Source organism: Primulina eburnea, unplaced genomic scaffold (assembly GCF_022965805.1).
Source record: "Primulina eburnea isolate SZY01 unplaced genomic scaffold, ASM2296580v1 ctg128_ERROPOS2300000, whole genome shotgun sequence".
NCBI lineage: Eukaryota > Viridiplantae > Streptophyta > Magnoliopsida > Lamiales > Gesneriaceae > Primulina > Primulina eburnea.
In genome coordinates, this window is record NW_027330812.1 from 545,401 (window position 1) to 559,020 (window position 13,620).

The 13,620-nt window shown below is 35.7% G+C and overlaps 1 protein-coding gene and 1 long non-coding RNA gene across 6 annotated transcripts; both read right to left on the reverse strand.

Annotated features, from left to right (window-relative positions):
* Nucleotides 1–1,266: 1,266 nt before the first annotated feature.
* Nucleotides 1,267–3,109, reverse strand: LOC140820623 (uncharacterized). Of its 2 annotated transcripts, XR_012115539.1 has the most exons (5): nt 2,801–3,109; nt 2,620–2,727; nt 2,286–2,537; nt 2,089–2,175; nt 1,267–1,457 (listed from the first exon to the last, which is right to left on the reverse strand). It is a non-coding gene; the product is annotated as an uncharacterized lncRNA (long non-coding RNA). The 2 variants fall into 2 exon arrangements; XR_012115538.1 differs by having other exon boundaries at nt 2,286–2,727.
* Nucleotides 3,110–3,803: 694 nt separating this feature from the next.
* LOC140820621 (uncharacterized) lies at nt 3,804–10,760 on the reverse strand. 4 transcript variants are annotated; one of them, XR_012115537.1, is made up of 4 exons: nt 10,631–10,760; nt 9,237–9,313; nt 4,591–4,683; nt 3,804–4,418 (listed from the first exon to the last, which is right to left on the reverse strand). XR_012115537.1 is itself a non-coding variant. In XM_073180928.1 (4 exons), exons 1-2 carry the CDS (start codon nt 5,493–5,495, stop codon nt 4,963–4,965), a joined length of 432 nt encoding a protein of 143 aa, XP_073037029.1. In that variant the 5' UTR covers nt 5,496–5,574; the 3' UTR covers nt 3,804–4,198; nt 4,302–4,418; nt 4,591–4,962. The 4 variants fall into 4 exon arrangements, 2 of the variants coding, with proteins under 2 accessions (XP_073037029.1, XP_073037028.1); XM_073180928.1 differs by lacking the exons at nt 9,237–9,313; nt 10,631–10,760 and adding an exon at nt 5,091–5,574 and having other exon boundaries at nt 3,804–4,198; nt 4,302–4,418; nt 4,591–4,989; XR_012115536.1 differs by lacking the exons at nt 9,237–9,313; nt 10,631–10,760 and adding an exon at nt 5,247–5,574 and having other exon boundaries at nt 4,591–4,989.
* Nucleotides 10,761–13,620: the final 2,860 nt, after the last annotated feature.

The following is a 13,620-nucleotide window of genomic DNA, read 5'->3' on the forward strand; positions in this document are numbered from 1 at the left end:
GCAAATTATGCATTTGTAGATTCCCCATAAACACTTACCGAGGTGGAACCGGTTGCACCGCTTGCATGCCTGACGGTCCTCTGGCTTAGGCTCCCCTGGCGCCTGCGGTGGTCTCTGTTGTTGGGGCCTATTAACCTGTCCCTGGGGCTTCTGTTGTCCCTATTTCCTCTGCAGCCTTGGAAAATGCTTTTCTGCAGCTGGGAGCTAGACTGGTTTGATGCCGCTTATGCTTCATCTCAAAATCAACGTCTCTTTTGCCTTGCGGCGGAGGTCGAGCACTGCTCTCAACCCTCTGCAACTTCTCTCCCCTGACTCCCTCACCTCCATCACTTTATCCCGATTCCTATTCAGAGGAACATGTGATGAGAATTGTCCTCTACTTCTAGTTCCGTCCTCCTCTCTCTACCCTGTGCCCGTTTCCTTCCTCCTTTCTCCGCTCCCTCAACTTTACTTCCTCTGGGCCGATTCTCCATCCTTCTGTATCGTTGGGCATCTTCCAAGTTTATATATCACTACAAGAAAAAAGGCGATAGACAACGGTGAAAAACCTTGTTGTAGGTATTTAAAAACCGTTGTTAAAAGCCCTGTTGTTAAAGAGTGCGGTCAAAGACAACGGTGAAAAAATCGTTGTCGTAGACGGCTAAAGACAACGGTGAAAAACCGTTGTCGTAGGTCTTGTAAAACCATTGTTAAAGGCCATGTGGTCAAATGGTGCGGTTGAAGACAACGGTGAAACACCGTTGTCGTAGATGACTAAAGACAACGGTGAAAACCCATTGTCTTAGGTCTTGTAAAACCGTTGTTAAAGGCTCTGTGGTTAAAGAGTGAGCTCAAAGACAACGGTGAAAAACCGTTGTCGTAGCACCAAAAAAAACGTTGTTAAAGGTTTTATGGACGCTCGAAGACAACAGTGAAAAACCGTTGTCGTACCTCTTTAAAACCGTTGTCTTATAGCAACGGCAATGGTTTTTAACTGTTGTATTGTATCGCATTCGACAACAATTTGTCAATGTTTTTAAACCGATGTCTTTCGCTACAATATACAACAGTTTTACAACATTTTAAATCTGTTGTCTTTATATTTGATTTACATCATTTTAAAACTATTGTGATATATATGATCATTTTACAAACCGTTGTTAAATCATTTTAAACTGTTGTCTTATTTATATAATCATTTTATCCATAAAATCAATCCAAACATCAATATAAATGTACTTGATCAAGAACTAGATGCATACAACAGAAATATGTCATTAAATTCATACACTTGTAATCTACCAAACCAACAATTAAAAAAAAGTATGTAACCATATTCCAAAAACTTAGTCAAGTTCACAAAAATAAAAATACCCTAAACCAAGACTTGCACATGCATATCAACTCCAAAATATCTTCTGTAGCTTGTTGGAATGAATTTCTCTGCTGGTGCATCTTCCAAAACATCACTACAGTGCCTGTGAAAATAAAAACCACATAATTTTAATGGTTGGATTAAAATTTGCAACAAAAAATAGTTTAAAATACTTTAAAACGGACCTCAGGGCCTAAAATATTTTTGCCATAACCTCCCCTCAAGTAGAACATACCAGAAAATTTTAAAACACGCAAAAACAATATATATTCGAAATAAATTTTAATACGACCATACACCATACCTATCACCTACGCAGCCAGACCATACATCACACCTATCACCTACACAGCCAGACCATACAACACACCTATCACCTATAATTATCAGATTCTTTCAACATATCCCGAAAGCAATGAAGAGATCCACATGTTATGAACCAACAAACGTGCAACAAAAAAATCACACGTCAATCCAGTATCATTTGTATTGTTGATCCACAAACTGAAAGGAAAAATGCAAGAAACCAAAATAATCACTTTTGAAATACACAGAGAAGATGTTATAAAAATCTTAAAGTAGAAACAAGAATTTCACCCAATTTAGAAGCTAAATAATGTGCAAAATGAATATTTCTGAAAGAGCCCGTAAACATGTTAAAAAGTATAACAATAAAGTAAAAATCCGTTCAATATGAACTGTATTTTTTCAAATAAGATGAAATCATGTCCTACCTATTCATAAATATGATCCTGTATGCATTCGGCCAGCTCGGTGCTCACCTCATCAATTTCTTCCATAGAATACTCCGTTTTTGTGAACTATGAACACACAAAAAGTATATTAGTAAAAAAACACAACTTAATGAATTTTCAAAATGATAAGTAGCTAGATAGCTTTTAATTATTTTAGATAGGCAAGAAAATATTACTATCGATCGTAGTGAATCCCCCTCAAGAGTTGCAGCTTCTTCAGTAATCTGCCTCATGAATCTCATCACGTAATAAACCACATTGTTTCGCATCCGGCTGCCTAGGAGCCTTTAAAAAATGTCAAATTGTTAATGACAAATATATACATTAAAAAATTAGCTCGAATGAGAAATACACATGCCTTTATGACTTCCCATTGTACACGCTTTCTTCCTTTCCTTCCCTTAGTTGAGTTAAACAATGTCAACGCCCTTCATTAATATTGAACATAGTTGAAATATGAGTGTTTTTTCATTAAATGAAATGAATCATTAAAATGGAATATGAACTCACATTTCCACAACATATTTCCAATCCTCATCGCGAATGCGATGACTTAGTGAATCCACCAAATAAACAATCTCCTTATAAGGCTCGATGACAGTGAGAATCCAATGAAAACTACACACGAACATTATAAGTGTATGCAATTCACTAAAAAAACAATGGAAAATTATATTAGGATCTTACTTACCCACAACAACTTGGAACCAAAACCAATTAATCCATGGCTACACCACTTAGCCTATCCGCTAAAGAACTCGCCCTCTTGTTCAATCTTTCAGTTTTACTTGTTTTGTCGTGTGTATTTTTTTGCAAATTTGGGATGCTGTGTGGATTAACGAATCTGAATTTGTCAATCTTGTTTTCTTTCACCATCTTTTTATAAAGATGCTTGTCATTTCAAGTAAAAGAAAATCAAAACTACACTACATACTAAACTAACAAATTATATGCATCTTATATAATAATATAAGAAAAGAACAAACAAACTTTAAGTTGTTCGAAGACTTACCAAATGTAGACGACTATGCAATTTGCTGAAATTGGTTCCAAGTGATACAAAGGACTGATGTCCTCAATGTGCAAGTTAACTTCATAATCATCTGCAAATACTTCATGATCTAAAAGAAATGCTAATTTCCTTCCATTTTCAAGGGCTCTCTTACAATAACAATACACCATGAGCACTGCTCTTGGAACATCTGATGAAAAAGTCTGGTTTCTTTAGACATTGATAGTTTTGTTCCTATGACGATTCTGATAATTGTATTGTAAACATGTTAGATAGGTGCAATACTGGAGAATTGGACAGATATTTACTTCGAAATATAGGCATATGTAGACCTCTTGTCGTAGCATTATCAAATGATTTGGCCAAGCCACATGTGTTCCTAGGGCATCACCAACATTTTCACATTCATTGGGAATCGGAACTGGCAAAAGTGCTGATTTTTACATTGCTTCATCAATGGATACACACATGCAATTTTGAGGTAATGGAACACCATGAAGCAAGTTATTAGCTCCATTGACCTCAACAACTGTTCCATATGCAACAATGTCTGTGCCAGACTCCAATGTAAAAATAACAGGTTTCCCTAACAGACAAATAGTTATGTCAATGAATTGTACTAACAATTTGTTAAAAAATATAAAGTACTATATATAACCACAACCAATTATATACTTGTAAAGCAACAGATTTTTCCACAACTTTCATTTCGACATCATTCAAATCTTCATAACTGGGGAAAAAGTTCTCGATTTTCATTTCACTTTCATTCACTTGATGCAATTTTACCGAGCAACTTCCTTTGTCATCAATCTCACTGTCCCATGCACCCTTTTTGTAGACAATTGCTTCAAGTTTTTGTATGCGTGTATCTTGCTCTTGAATTAATTTTCTAGCCTCTATCAACTCTTTCTTTTGCTCAACATCCTCAGTCTTCCAACTTCTACCAACATTGAAATATAATGTTGGAGTGATGTGACCTCCAACAGCTCTCACACGTCTACCATGTTCATCTGAATTGAGTGCTTTCGTGAGAATATCGTTTTTTGTCCCTTTTATTTCAAGTTTCCCCTAACGCTTTTGTTGTATGTAATCATCCTGTCATCCACTTGAAAATATTAATTACTTCAAAAGGTTTCATTAAAATAAAATAATTGATTTTTTTGTATAGTTTGCTCACAATCTTTTATACTATTATTTGCAACTCATGGCCATCAAAATCCCCTTCTTTATTCACTCGCCCTTTTTTCCAAATAATAGCTCTGTTGATATCATCATCGTCACAAAATTCACTTGCCTACATAAAAGAACAATCAAATGATGTTTGTCAAATAGGTTAAAATTTGAAAAAAAAAACAGCAAATGCAATGATATATATCACATGCTAGGAAAAAAAACACCCATGTTACAAGTTTTCATGTGTAGGAAAGAAACATTAATTTCTTGGATAAATGTTGAAATATACTTACTATTTCTTCAGCAAATCGTGCATATCCCTTACGAGCAAGGCGATGAGGGTATATGTTCTTCTTCCTTCTTTCCTTCTGTTGATCACTTAGTTCCTAGTCAAGTGAAGAATAACAGATATCAATTTTTTTTTTAATTCGTCAAATACTTCATGGTGGATTTATTTTCAAAAAACAAAAAAAGATACTTCCAATGAATTTATCAGACATTTGAGACATGACAAAAGAAATCCAGTCATCTCGTGCAAGACCATAGCCAGTAGGTGGTTGATCCAACTCCTCTAGTTTATCAACCTTGTTCGAAATGAACGTTTGAGTGAGATGTGATTTAAATTGACGCCACTTATTATTTGCTGAACTTAAACATCCTTTTTTCTAGCTTGGGGAAACATCAAACGTCAACTGTAAAACATCAAAATTGGAAATACATTAAAAAGAATGACATAACATAAGATATATATAAACAATATGAATATTAATTGTGAAAAAACAATTGAACTTACATTAACAGATTCCCATATCAATTCTTTCACTTCACTTGGAACTGGCTTCCATGTCTTGTAAGTTATCTTAACTTTTTCTCGAGCAAGCACACAAATATAACTCTGCATTTCAGCAGCAGCTTCTCCTACTGGTTGTCCAAGTAGATTGAATCTTACCTCCTTTCGAATTCCTTGAACCCTCTGCCTACAAATCTTATCTAGATGTGTACGACCTCTAGATGTTCTTGTTGTTTCAGTGTCTGTAGATCCCAACATTTCCTTTCCATCAAAACTCTTGTCAGTAGAAGTAGATGCAATTTTTCCTTTGCCCTTCCCAATCAATGCATGCTGTCCTAATCTCTTGCTCGATTCATGAATTGTATCATCATCATTAGACCCAATTTTAAGCTTTCTAAAGGATGTCATAGAGTCCAGGTTTAACCTGTTCAACAAAAAAGTGAAAAAAACATATCAATATAGAAATAATTACACAAGAAATACAACAAAAAATAGGATAAAAAATTCATCTTCAATAGAAATCCAACAAATACAAAGATAAATAAAAGTATAAGTTCAATATTGTCTACAAACTCCTATTCAAAAGCAAAATACATATCAATATTGTCTACCAAAAGTAAAATATCTTTGTTTAAACATTGTCGACCCAAGTCCCATCACAATCTTCACGAAGGCATGATGGTTCATTGTCATGTGCTCCGTCAACACCCATTGATGGTAACCCTCTGGTAAAAGATTGATAGTGAATTAAAGTGTCTTCCAATTCATTGCCATTAACGTGTTCAAATGGCTCCCTAGTAGGAGTTGCAAGTACAATACTCCATTCAGGATCTTCAATGTAAAATACTTGCTTTGCTTGACTTACCAATATAAAAGAGTCGGATTTGAATCCAATTCTTCTCAAATTTACCAATGTGAAACCAAGATCATCTACTTTAATACCATTATTATTCTCCGCCCAATTAAATTTGAATATTGGAATTTGAAATTTGTGGTAATCGAGTTCCCATATTTCCTCAATAACTCCATAAAAAACCATGTCGGAAACAATTGGGTTTTTATCCTTTGCACTGGTTACTTGCATTGTCTTTGCGACTAAGCTTACTCCAGAGTTTTAAGTAACTCGTATATCATCATGTTCTTTTGTAGCATATGTAACCCCATCAATCATATAACTAGAATACTTTAACACTTTGTTGCTAGGTCCACGCGCCATCCACTTCAATCTTTCTGATATTTGATGGGTGGAATGGTCAACTAAATGTGCAACCTATATTTCACAATGCCAAAAATTTAGATTTTACAAAAGATACCAAGAGTTGTATACATGTTAATATCAAGTATTTTGAAACTTGCAGTATCACGCAACCAGTTAGTAAACGTTCGGTTATGCTCATCTTGTAACAACCTTTTGGACTTGGCTTTATGAGGAAATCTTGATTTTAAATCCAACATGTGTGCCCTAATGAAATAATTTCTAATTGATAAACCAATAGAATGTATGAAAAGTGCATGAAAGAATTGATAGTTTGGAGATCTTACTCGACATAAGGATCAATCTCAACATCATTTGTCAATACATAACGATGTGCTTGTCCCAGCTCATCATGACTAGTGGAGTGCACAACTGCTCCCGATAAAGGCTTAGTAAGTTCTACTTCTCGATTCCTTGATGGTATCCCAATTGTGTGGACATTAGATAGATAATCTGAGCAAAATTCGACAGCCTCTTCAGCAATGTAACATTCGGCTATACACCCTTTAGGCCGATTGTAATTGTGCACATAACCTTTCAAAATCTTCATGAATCTTTCAAATGGGTACATGTGCCTATAAAACCGGTCCTCACAATTTGACCTCCCGCACAAGATGAACAGTTAAATGAATCATTATGTCAAAAAATGAAGGGGGAAAGTAGTTTTCAAGTGAACACAATATCAACACAACCTCTCTTTGCAAGTCATCCAACTTTAAGACGTCTATCACTTTACTATATAACACATTGAAGAAGAAACACAGCCGGGTGATAGTATCTCTGACATGTTTTGGCAAGACACCGCGGATGGCCACTGGAAGCAATTGTTGCATTAAAGTGTGATAGTCGTGTGACTTCAGGCCAACAAGTTTCAAATCCTTCATCGACACAAGGTTTCTAACGTTGGATGAGTAACCTACATGTACCTTTACTCTTGACAAAGAATTGCAAATACTTCTTTTCTCATCCTTACTTAGTGTGTAACATGCTGCTGGCAAAAACGTTTTTTTCTCCCCAATCCTTGGTGCCAATTCAGCCCTTAAATTCAGTTCCAAAAGATCTAATCTTGCTGCTACTCCATCCTTTGTTTTTCCTGGAACGTCAAGTAACGTGCCAATGAGACTTTCACAAACATTTTTTTTTTCAATATTCATCACATCAAGAACATTTTGAATATGTAGATCTTTCCAATACTCAAGTTCAAAGAATATTGATTTCTTTTTCCAGCATGTTATCCCGTCATCGTTCTGACTGAAGCTTTCCGCTGAATTTTCCACAATGATAATTAATTCTTTGAACTCTTTCTAAAATTTCATTGCCACTCAATGGTTTTGATGCGAGGTTAAATTCTTGCTTCCCATTAAATGCCTTTTTTTGTCTTCGATAAGGATGACTTAAAGGTAGAAACCTTCTATGGCCTGTATATGACATTTTTCTAGAATGCTTCAACCTTGTCGAATATTTTTCTTCTGCGCAAATAGAACATGCATGATATCCTTTCACAACACATCCTGACATGTTCCCATATGCAGGAAAATCATTGATTGTCCATAGTAGAACATCTCTAAGAGAGAAACTTTCTTCTCGATATGCATCATATGCTTCAACACCTTTATCCCATAAGCATTTTAAGTCGTCAATAAGAGGTGCCAAGTACACATCAATATCATTACCCGGCTGTCTAGGACCAGATATCAACAAAGTGAGCATCACAAATTTTCTCTTCATACACAACCATGGTGAAAGATTGTATGTCACCATTAAAATAGGCCAACTATATGCAGAACTCATCAAAATATGAGGATTGATCCCATCTGCTGATATAGCCAATCTAAGATTTCTTGGCTCATAATCAAAATCTGGCCACATGCGATCAACTAATTTCCAAGAGGGCAAATCAGCTGGATGACGCAAGTATCCATCACGAATTCTTTTATCAGCATGCCAAGTTAACTCCTTGGATATCGCCTTATTCCGAAACATTCTTTGAAATCTTGGAATAGGTGGGAAATACCACAAGACCTTTGCAGGAATTCCTTCATTTACCTTCGATTTGTTGCCCAACTTCCACCTTGACGTCCCGCAATTAGGGCAATTTGCAAAATCTTCGTACTCCTTTCGGTATAAGATACAATCATTAGGACAAGCATGAATTTTCACATAGTCCATCCCTAATGTGCGTAAGCTTTTCTTTGCATCATACAAAGATGAAGGCAATTCATTGTGATCTGGAAGCATTTCTCCAAAAAAAATAAGTAGATCAGTGAAACTTTTATCACTCCAACTATATTTTGCCTTCAAGTTAAATAATTTCACAACTGCAGATAACTTTGTGAATTTAGCACATCCAGGATATAAAAGTTTATCTGCATCTTCAAGTAGCTTATTGAATTGGCTTGGATTCTCAGCATAACTTTCATATACACAATGCACCATATCTGTAGGTTCCTCACTAAATAATTTGTGTTCATCTTGTCCTACTCGATCATTATCATTCATTGAGTTCCCTTTTGTAGATCTTTCCCCATGTCATATCCATGTATGATATGTCAAATCCATACCATTACAATACAAATGTGCCCTGATAGTTTCAACATTTTTCTTCCTTAGATTACAACATCTTGCACATGGACAAGGTATTGCATCAGAATGGGAAGCATTTTTTATTGCAAACTGCAATAAAGACTCTACTCCAACATCAAATTCATGTGATAGCCTATCTTTTGATATCCATTCTTTGTCCATTGTTGGTACAATTACTCAGCTAACAATGAGCCCAAACCCTTCAAAACAATTTTAAATAATAAAAAAAAATCTTTTATTGATAGCCTATCTTTTAAATATATATACACACACATGTATACATAAACAGAATTCATGTAGCTACTCCTTACCCAAAGTAGGCTGGTAAAACTCCTGTAAACTTCCCAGATCAGCATACACCTAAAGGCGCTGGAAGTAGTTCACATTCCTGCAAGACCAGCAACAGGTACATTTTTGGTTAAAGGAGAAGGAGAAGGAGAAGAATGTAACAGAGATAAAGAAGAAGAAAAATGAACTTCAGAGAAAGGAAAAGGAGAAGAAGAAACAGATGGAGGAAATTACAAGGAATATTTTATGCTTTTAAGACAAATTTGTCTCACACATGATGTCGATGTTACATATCAATAGTTTCTTAAGATACAACACATTCTTTATTGTGATAGTAATACTCAAAATTACAAAAAACGACCAACTTTAGAATTATTTTTGAACTCCCTAAATGATTACAAAATCTTGACAAATGCACCCGTATGAACTTAAAAAATATTTGTATTGTGTTTGATCACATTTAATTTCATGTCTTGGATTGTGAAAATGAGGCTCTATTTATATTTGCTTTAAAAATAACGACCAAAAGTTTTACAAGATTTATATAAAATTTAATCTTACAGTTAACTCAAGCACGTAAAGAACCAATTAGATTTCTTACTGAAATTTTTTATAATCTTACAGTTAACTCAATCCTCATACTTTGGGCAATTATTTTTATATATTTAAGTAATTAAAAAGTTAATTAGTGCCAATGAGATTTCTTCATGAAATTTTTTACACCGGCATAACTTGGTGTAGATGTCTTACTGAAATTTCCTCTGTTTCTAAGTTTTTCAAAGCATTATACTAAACTGCTTTTTCGGATTTAGGCAAAACCCAAACTAGAAAATGGGGATTTCAACAGCATATTGGACCCAAATTTGGATGGCAATATCAATGAGATTCAAATGCAAAGAATGGCTCTGGCAGCAACCTTATGCCTAACTCAAGCAACACAATTTTATTCAGAAAAATGAACGATTATTCAGAAAATCAATATGAACGGGCTAAAACTTTATGAATCAGCATATATGTGTATTTACTGTGAATGTATATACAATAACAAAATTTAATGAAAAAAATTGATATTTTAAGCAACTATGTTAATCCTGGGAGAAGAGCAAGGACGTGTGACAAAGCTCAAACAATGTACAAAATTCAAATGCTTCAGGGAGAGCATATTACCGATAAAATAAAATTTTAAAAGCATACTCATAACATAAATTCACAATATTTGCCCTGTTCTTATCCAGTGCCAGATCCAGCAGCTACTTAAAACTAATATAATACATCTCAAACAACCTCAAATTACCCAAATAATCGAGTGAAATTCTTACCCAAACGGATGACAAATCGCGCGCACAATAGGACTAAGATTCACGACCCTGCCTTGCTCAAAAATCCCAATTAAAGTTGCAATCAAGGTCGACCGGACCTGGGCTACCTTCGCGGGTCCTCGGTGACGACGAACGGACGAGCGGCGGCTTTGATTCGGCTGGGAAAAAGGAGGGCGCGCGACGGGAGAGGGTTTGGTGTGTGTGTGTGTGTGTTAATCGCGATAATGTGCTGTGATTTTATTATTGTGTAAATTTAAAGTGTGTGACATGTATTAAAGCCAGAAGTACTACTGATCAGTGGGGGATAAATAGTTAATTGGGGTAATTGGTTTTTTTAACATCAGTTTTTTAAACCCTGTTGTTAAATGATTTAAAGTATTGCTTTGGAAGTTATTTTTTTTAATAATACAACAATGGTTTTATCAAAACCGTTGTCTTAGGCCCAAAAAATGTACATAGACAACGATTTTATAAACCGTTGTCGTAGCTAATAAAAAAAGTTGATTTTCACTGACGTTAATATACAACGGTTTTTAACACTGTTGTTGTAGCTACATAAAAACGCGCTCATAGAAAACGCTTATTAAAAACCGTTGTCGTAGCTACTAAAAAACCCGTTATAGACAACGGTATAAAAACCGTTGTTGTTACCCATAAAAGACAACAGTTTTAACAAAAACCGTTGTCTTATCTAAATAAAAAAACAAGCAACAAGACAACGGTTTTGAAAGGAAAAAGACAACAGTTTCTGATAAAACCGTTGTCTTTTCACTGTTGTAAAATGTAAAATTTCTTGTTGTATATTTCTCAGCTCGAGCCAACAGATCATCATAGCTCGACGGAGGCTTCTTGACCAGCGTCTTAAAAAACTCCCCTCCTCTCAATCCTTGTGTGAATACACTTTTTATGATGTGAGGGGTAGCCTCTAGTATTTCCAGCTCTGCACTGTTGAAACGCTGGATATATTCTCGCAACTTTCATTCTCTTGATGTTTCATCACGAACATGCTCAAATAATTTTTCTTGTGTCTTTTACTGCTAGAAAATCGGTGCAGGAAAGCCACAGAAAAATCCTCGAAAGGCTGTATGGAGTTGGGCTGCAAGGTGTTAAACCATTTCTGGGATGACCTTACCAACGTGCCCATAAACACCCTGCACTTGACTCCATCCGAATATTTGTGCAACAGAGCCGCATTCTCAAATCTCCCCAAGTGTTCTTCGGGCCCGTATGTCCGTCATACTCTCCCACGTTTGATTGTTGGAAATTTGGAGGAAGCCCGTCTTCCAAGATGGCTAGTGAGAAAGGACTTCCTCTCTTGGGTACCGGCGCTCGGCTTCCTACCTGCTGCCTCAACATCCCTATCTCCTTCCACATCTCCCCTATCTCACTAAATTCCCCACTTGGGAGGTTCTCCGTCTCTTCAACCCGGCTCTGGTGGCCCTCCACATTCTCCTGTTGCTCCTGTCCAGCGGCCTGCTCTTCTACAAACATAGACTCTTGATTCCTCTTCATGGCCTCATCCACTATTCGGGTGATAAATTGGCCCAACTGTTCTAGGGCCAAGTTCTCCACATTCTCATTGGGACGGGTTTGCTCGACCCTTGTCTCGTGAAGGGGCTGCTCTGCTCCTGTCTCTTGACGAGGTTGTTCATGTCTCGTCTCAAGATGCGGTTGTTCTTGTCTTGTCTCAACATGAGATTGCTCGGGTCCCGTCTGAGGACGCGAGAATGCTGAAATAGCTATTCTACTCCCTCTCTTGCCTACCATCTCTACGTCTCAACTCAAATATTCCCACAGACGGTGCCAAGTGATACTTACGGGAATTTATGGTCCACTTCCAGCAAGTGTCAGTAGTCCAGATACATGTTTCAAAATGGTCCCGAGCCTGAAATCACGAATAAGACCGTTAGAAGAGGTCCAGGAGGGTGTCCTGGCGTAGCCCCTCCGATGCTCAAGTCAGAGACTGAGGATATAAGTAGAGAGCAGCTAAGGGTGCTGCTGAAAAACAATATAGTGAATGAATTATCATATGCTCAAACCTGGTATTTATAGGAGAATACCTGAGCCTTGATGAGCCTGTCTTCCATTTGGGCTAGGAATGGGCCAAGAATAATGGACTCATCCATAGGGTATCATGAATGAATGGTTCATTTCAGAATTTTGTAATATGATGGAAGCCGCAAACGTCTATATTCCAATTGGCAAACATACAGACGCTCCTGAGAAATGTTCAATTATTACATGCAATTAAAATTTTCAAATTCGAATGTTTAAATAATATTATCGATATTTTTCACTTATATAAATAACTTATACACTTAATTAATATCTCTTCAAATACTTTTCTAATATCTCTTCTCCTAATATACGACATTATTCAGAGTTCTAACTATCATTTTATTTTAATTACATACAATTTATGTCTTAATCTTCCAAAAAAAAATTTATATTAATTTTTTCATTTCATATTTGAAAAGTCCCTTACTTTTAAACTTTAAAATCCTACTAAATTTTTTTTCTTTATAAATCATAAAATTCGAACCATTCCTTTTAAAATAACTCAACATTTAAAAATCTTAAATGCACAATAATCCATAAATCATCAATCACCAAAAATCATATGTTCGCCTTTAACATAATCCAAAACTAGACTTTCAAAATAAGACATAAAATATCTAAATAAATAATCCTCAAAATATTTACGTAAAACTTTTAAATACTAAGTACATGCGAAAAATAAATGTCTCTTGGGAATGTACTGTCGGACTCGATCCACTCAAGAGTCAGTGCCTCCTTCAAAATCATCCTCACCTGCAACCATCCAAACCTAGTGAGTCTAATGACTCATAATGTTCTAAGCATACGTAGCAAATAATAAATATATAGGGACATGCATTAAAATCATATTTTTATTTAAAATAAGCTAGCATAAATTTGTAAGTGTAAATATATCATAAATTAGTAATTTATAAAACTTTCCATCATCATATGTCATTTTGTGTGAAGTTTGATCCTTGAAATTACTAGCTATAATCGTATCATAATGCGGTCGACTAATAAGTCTCAGCTCACCAAGATATGGAAATAC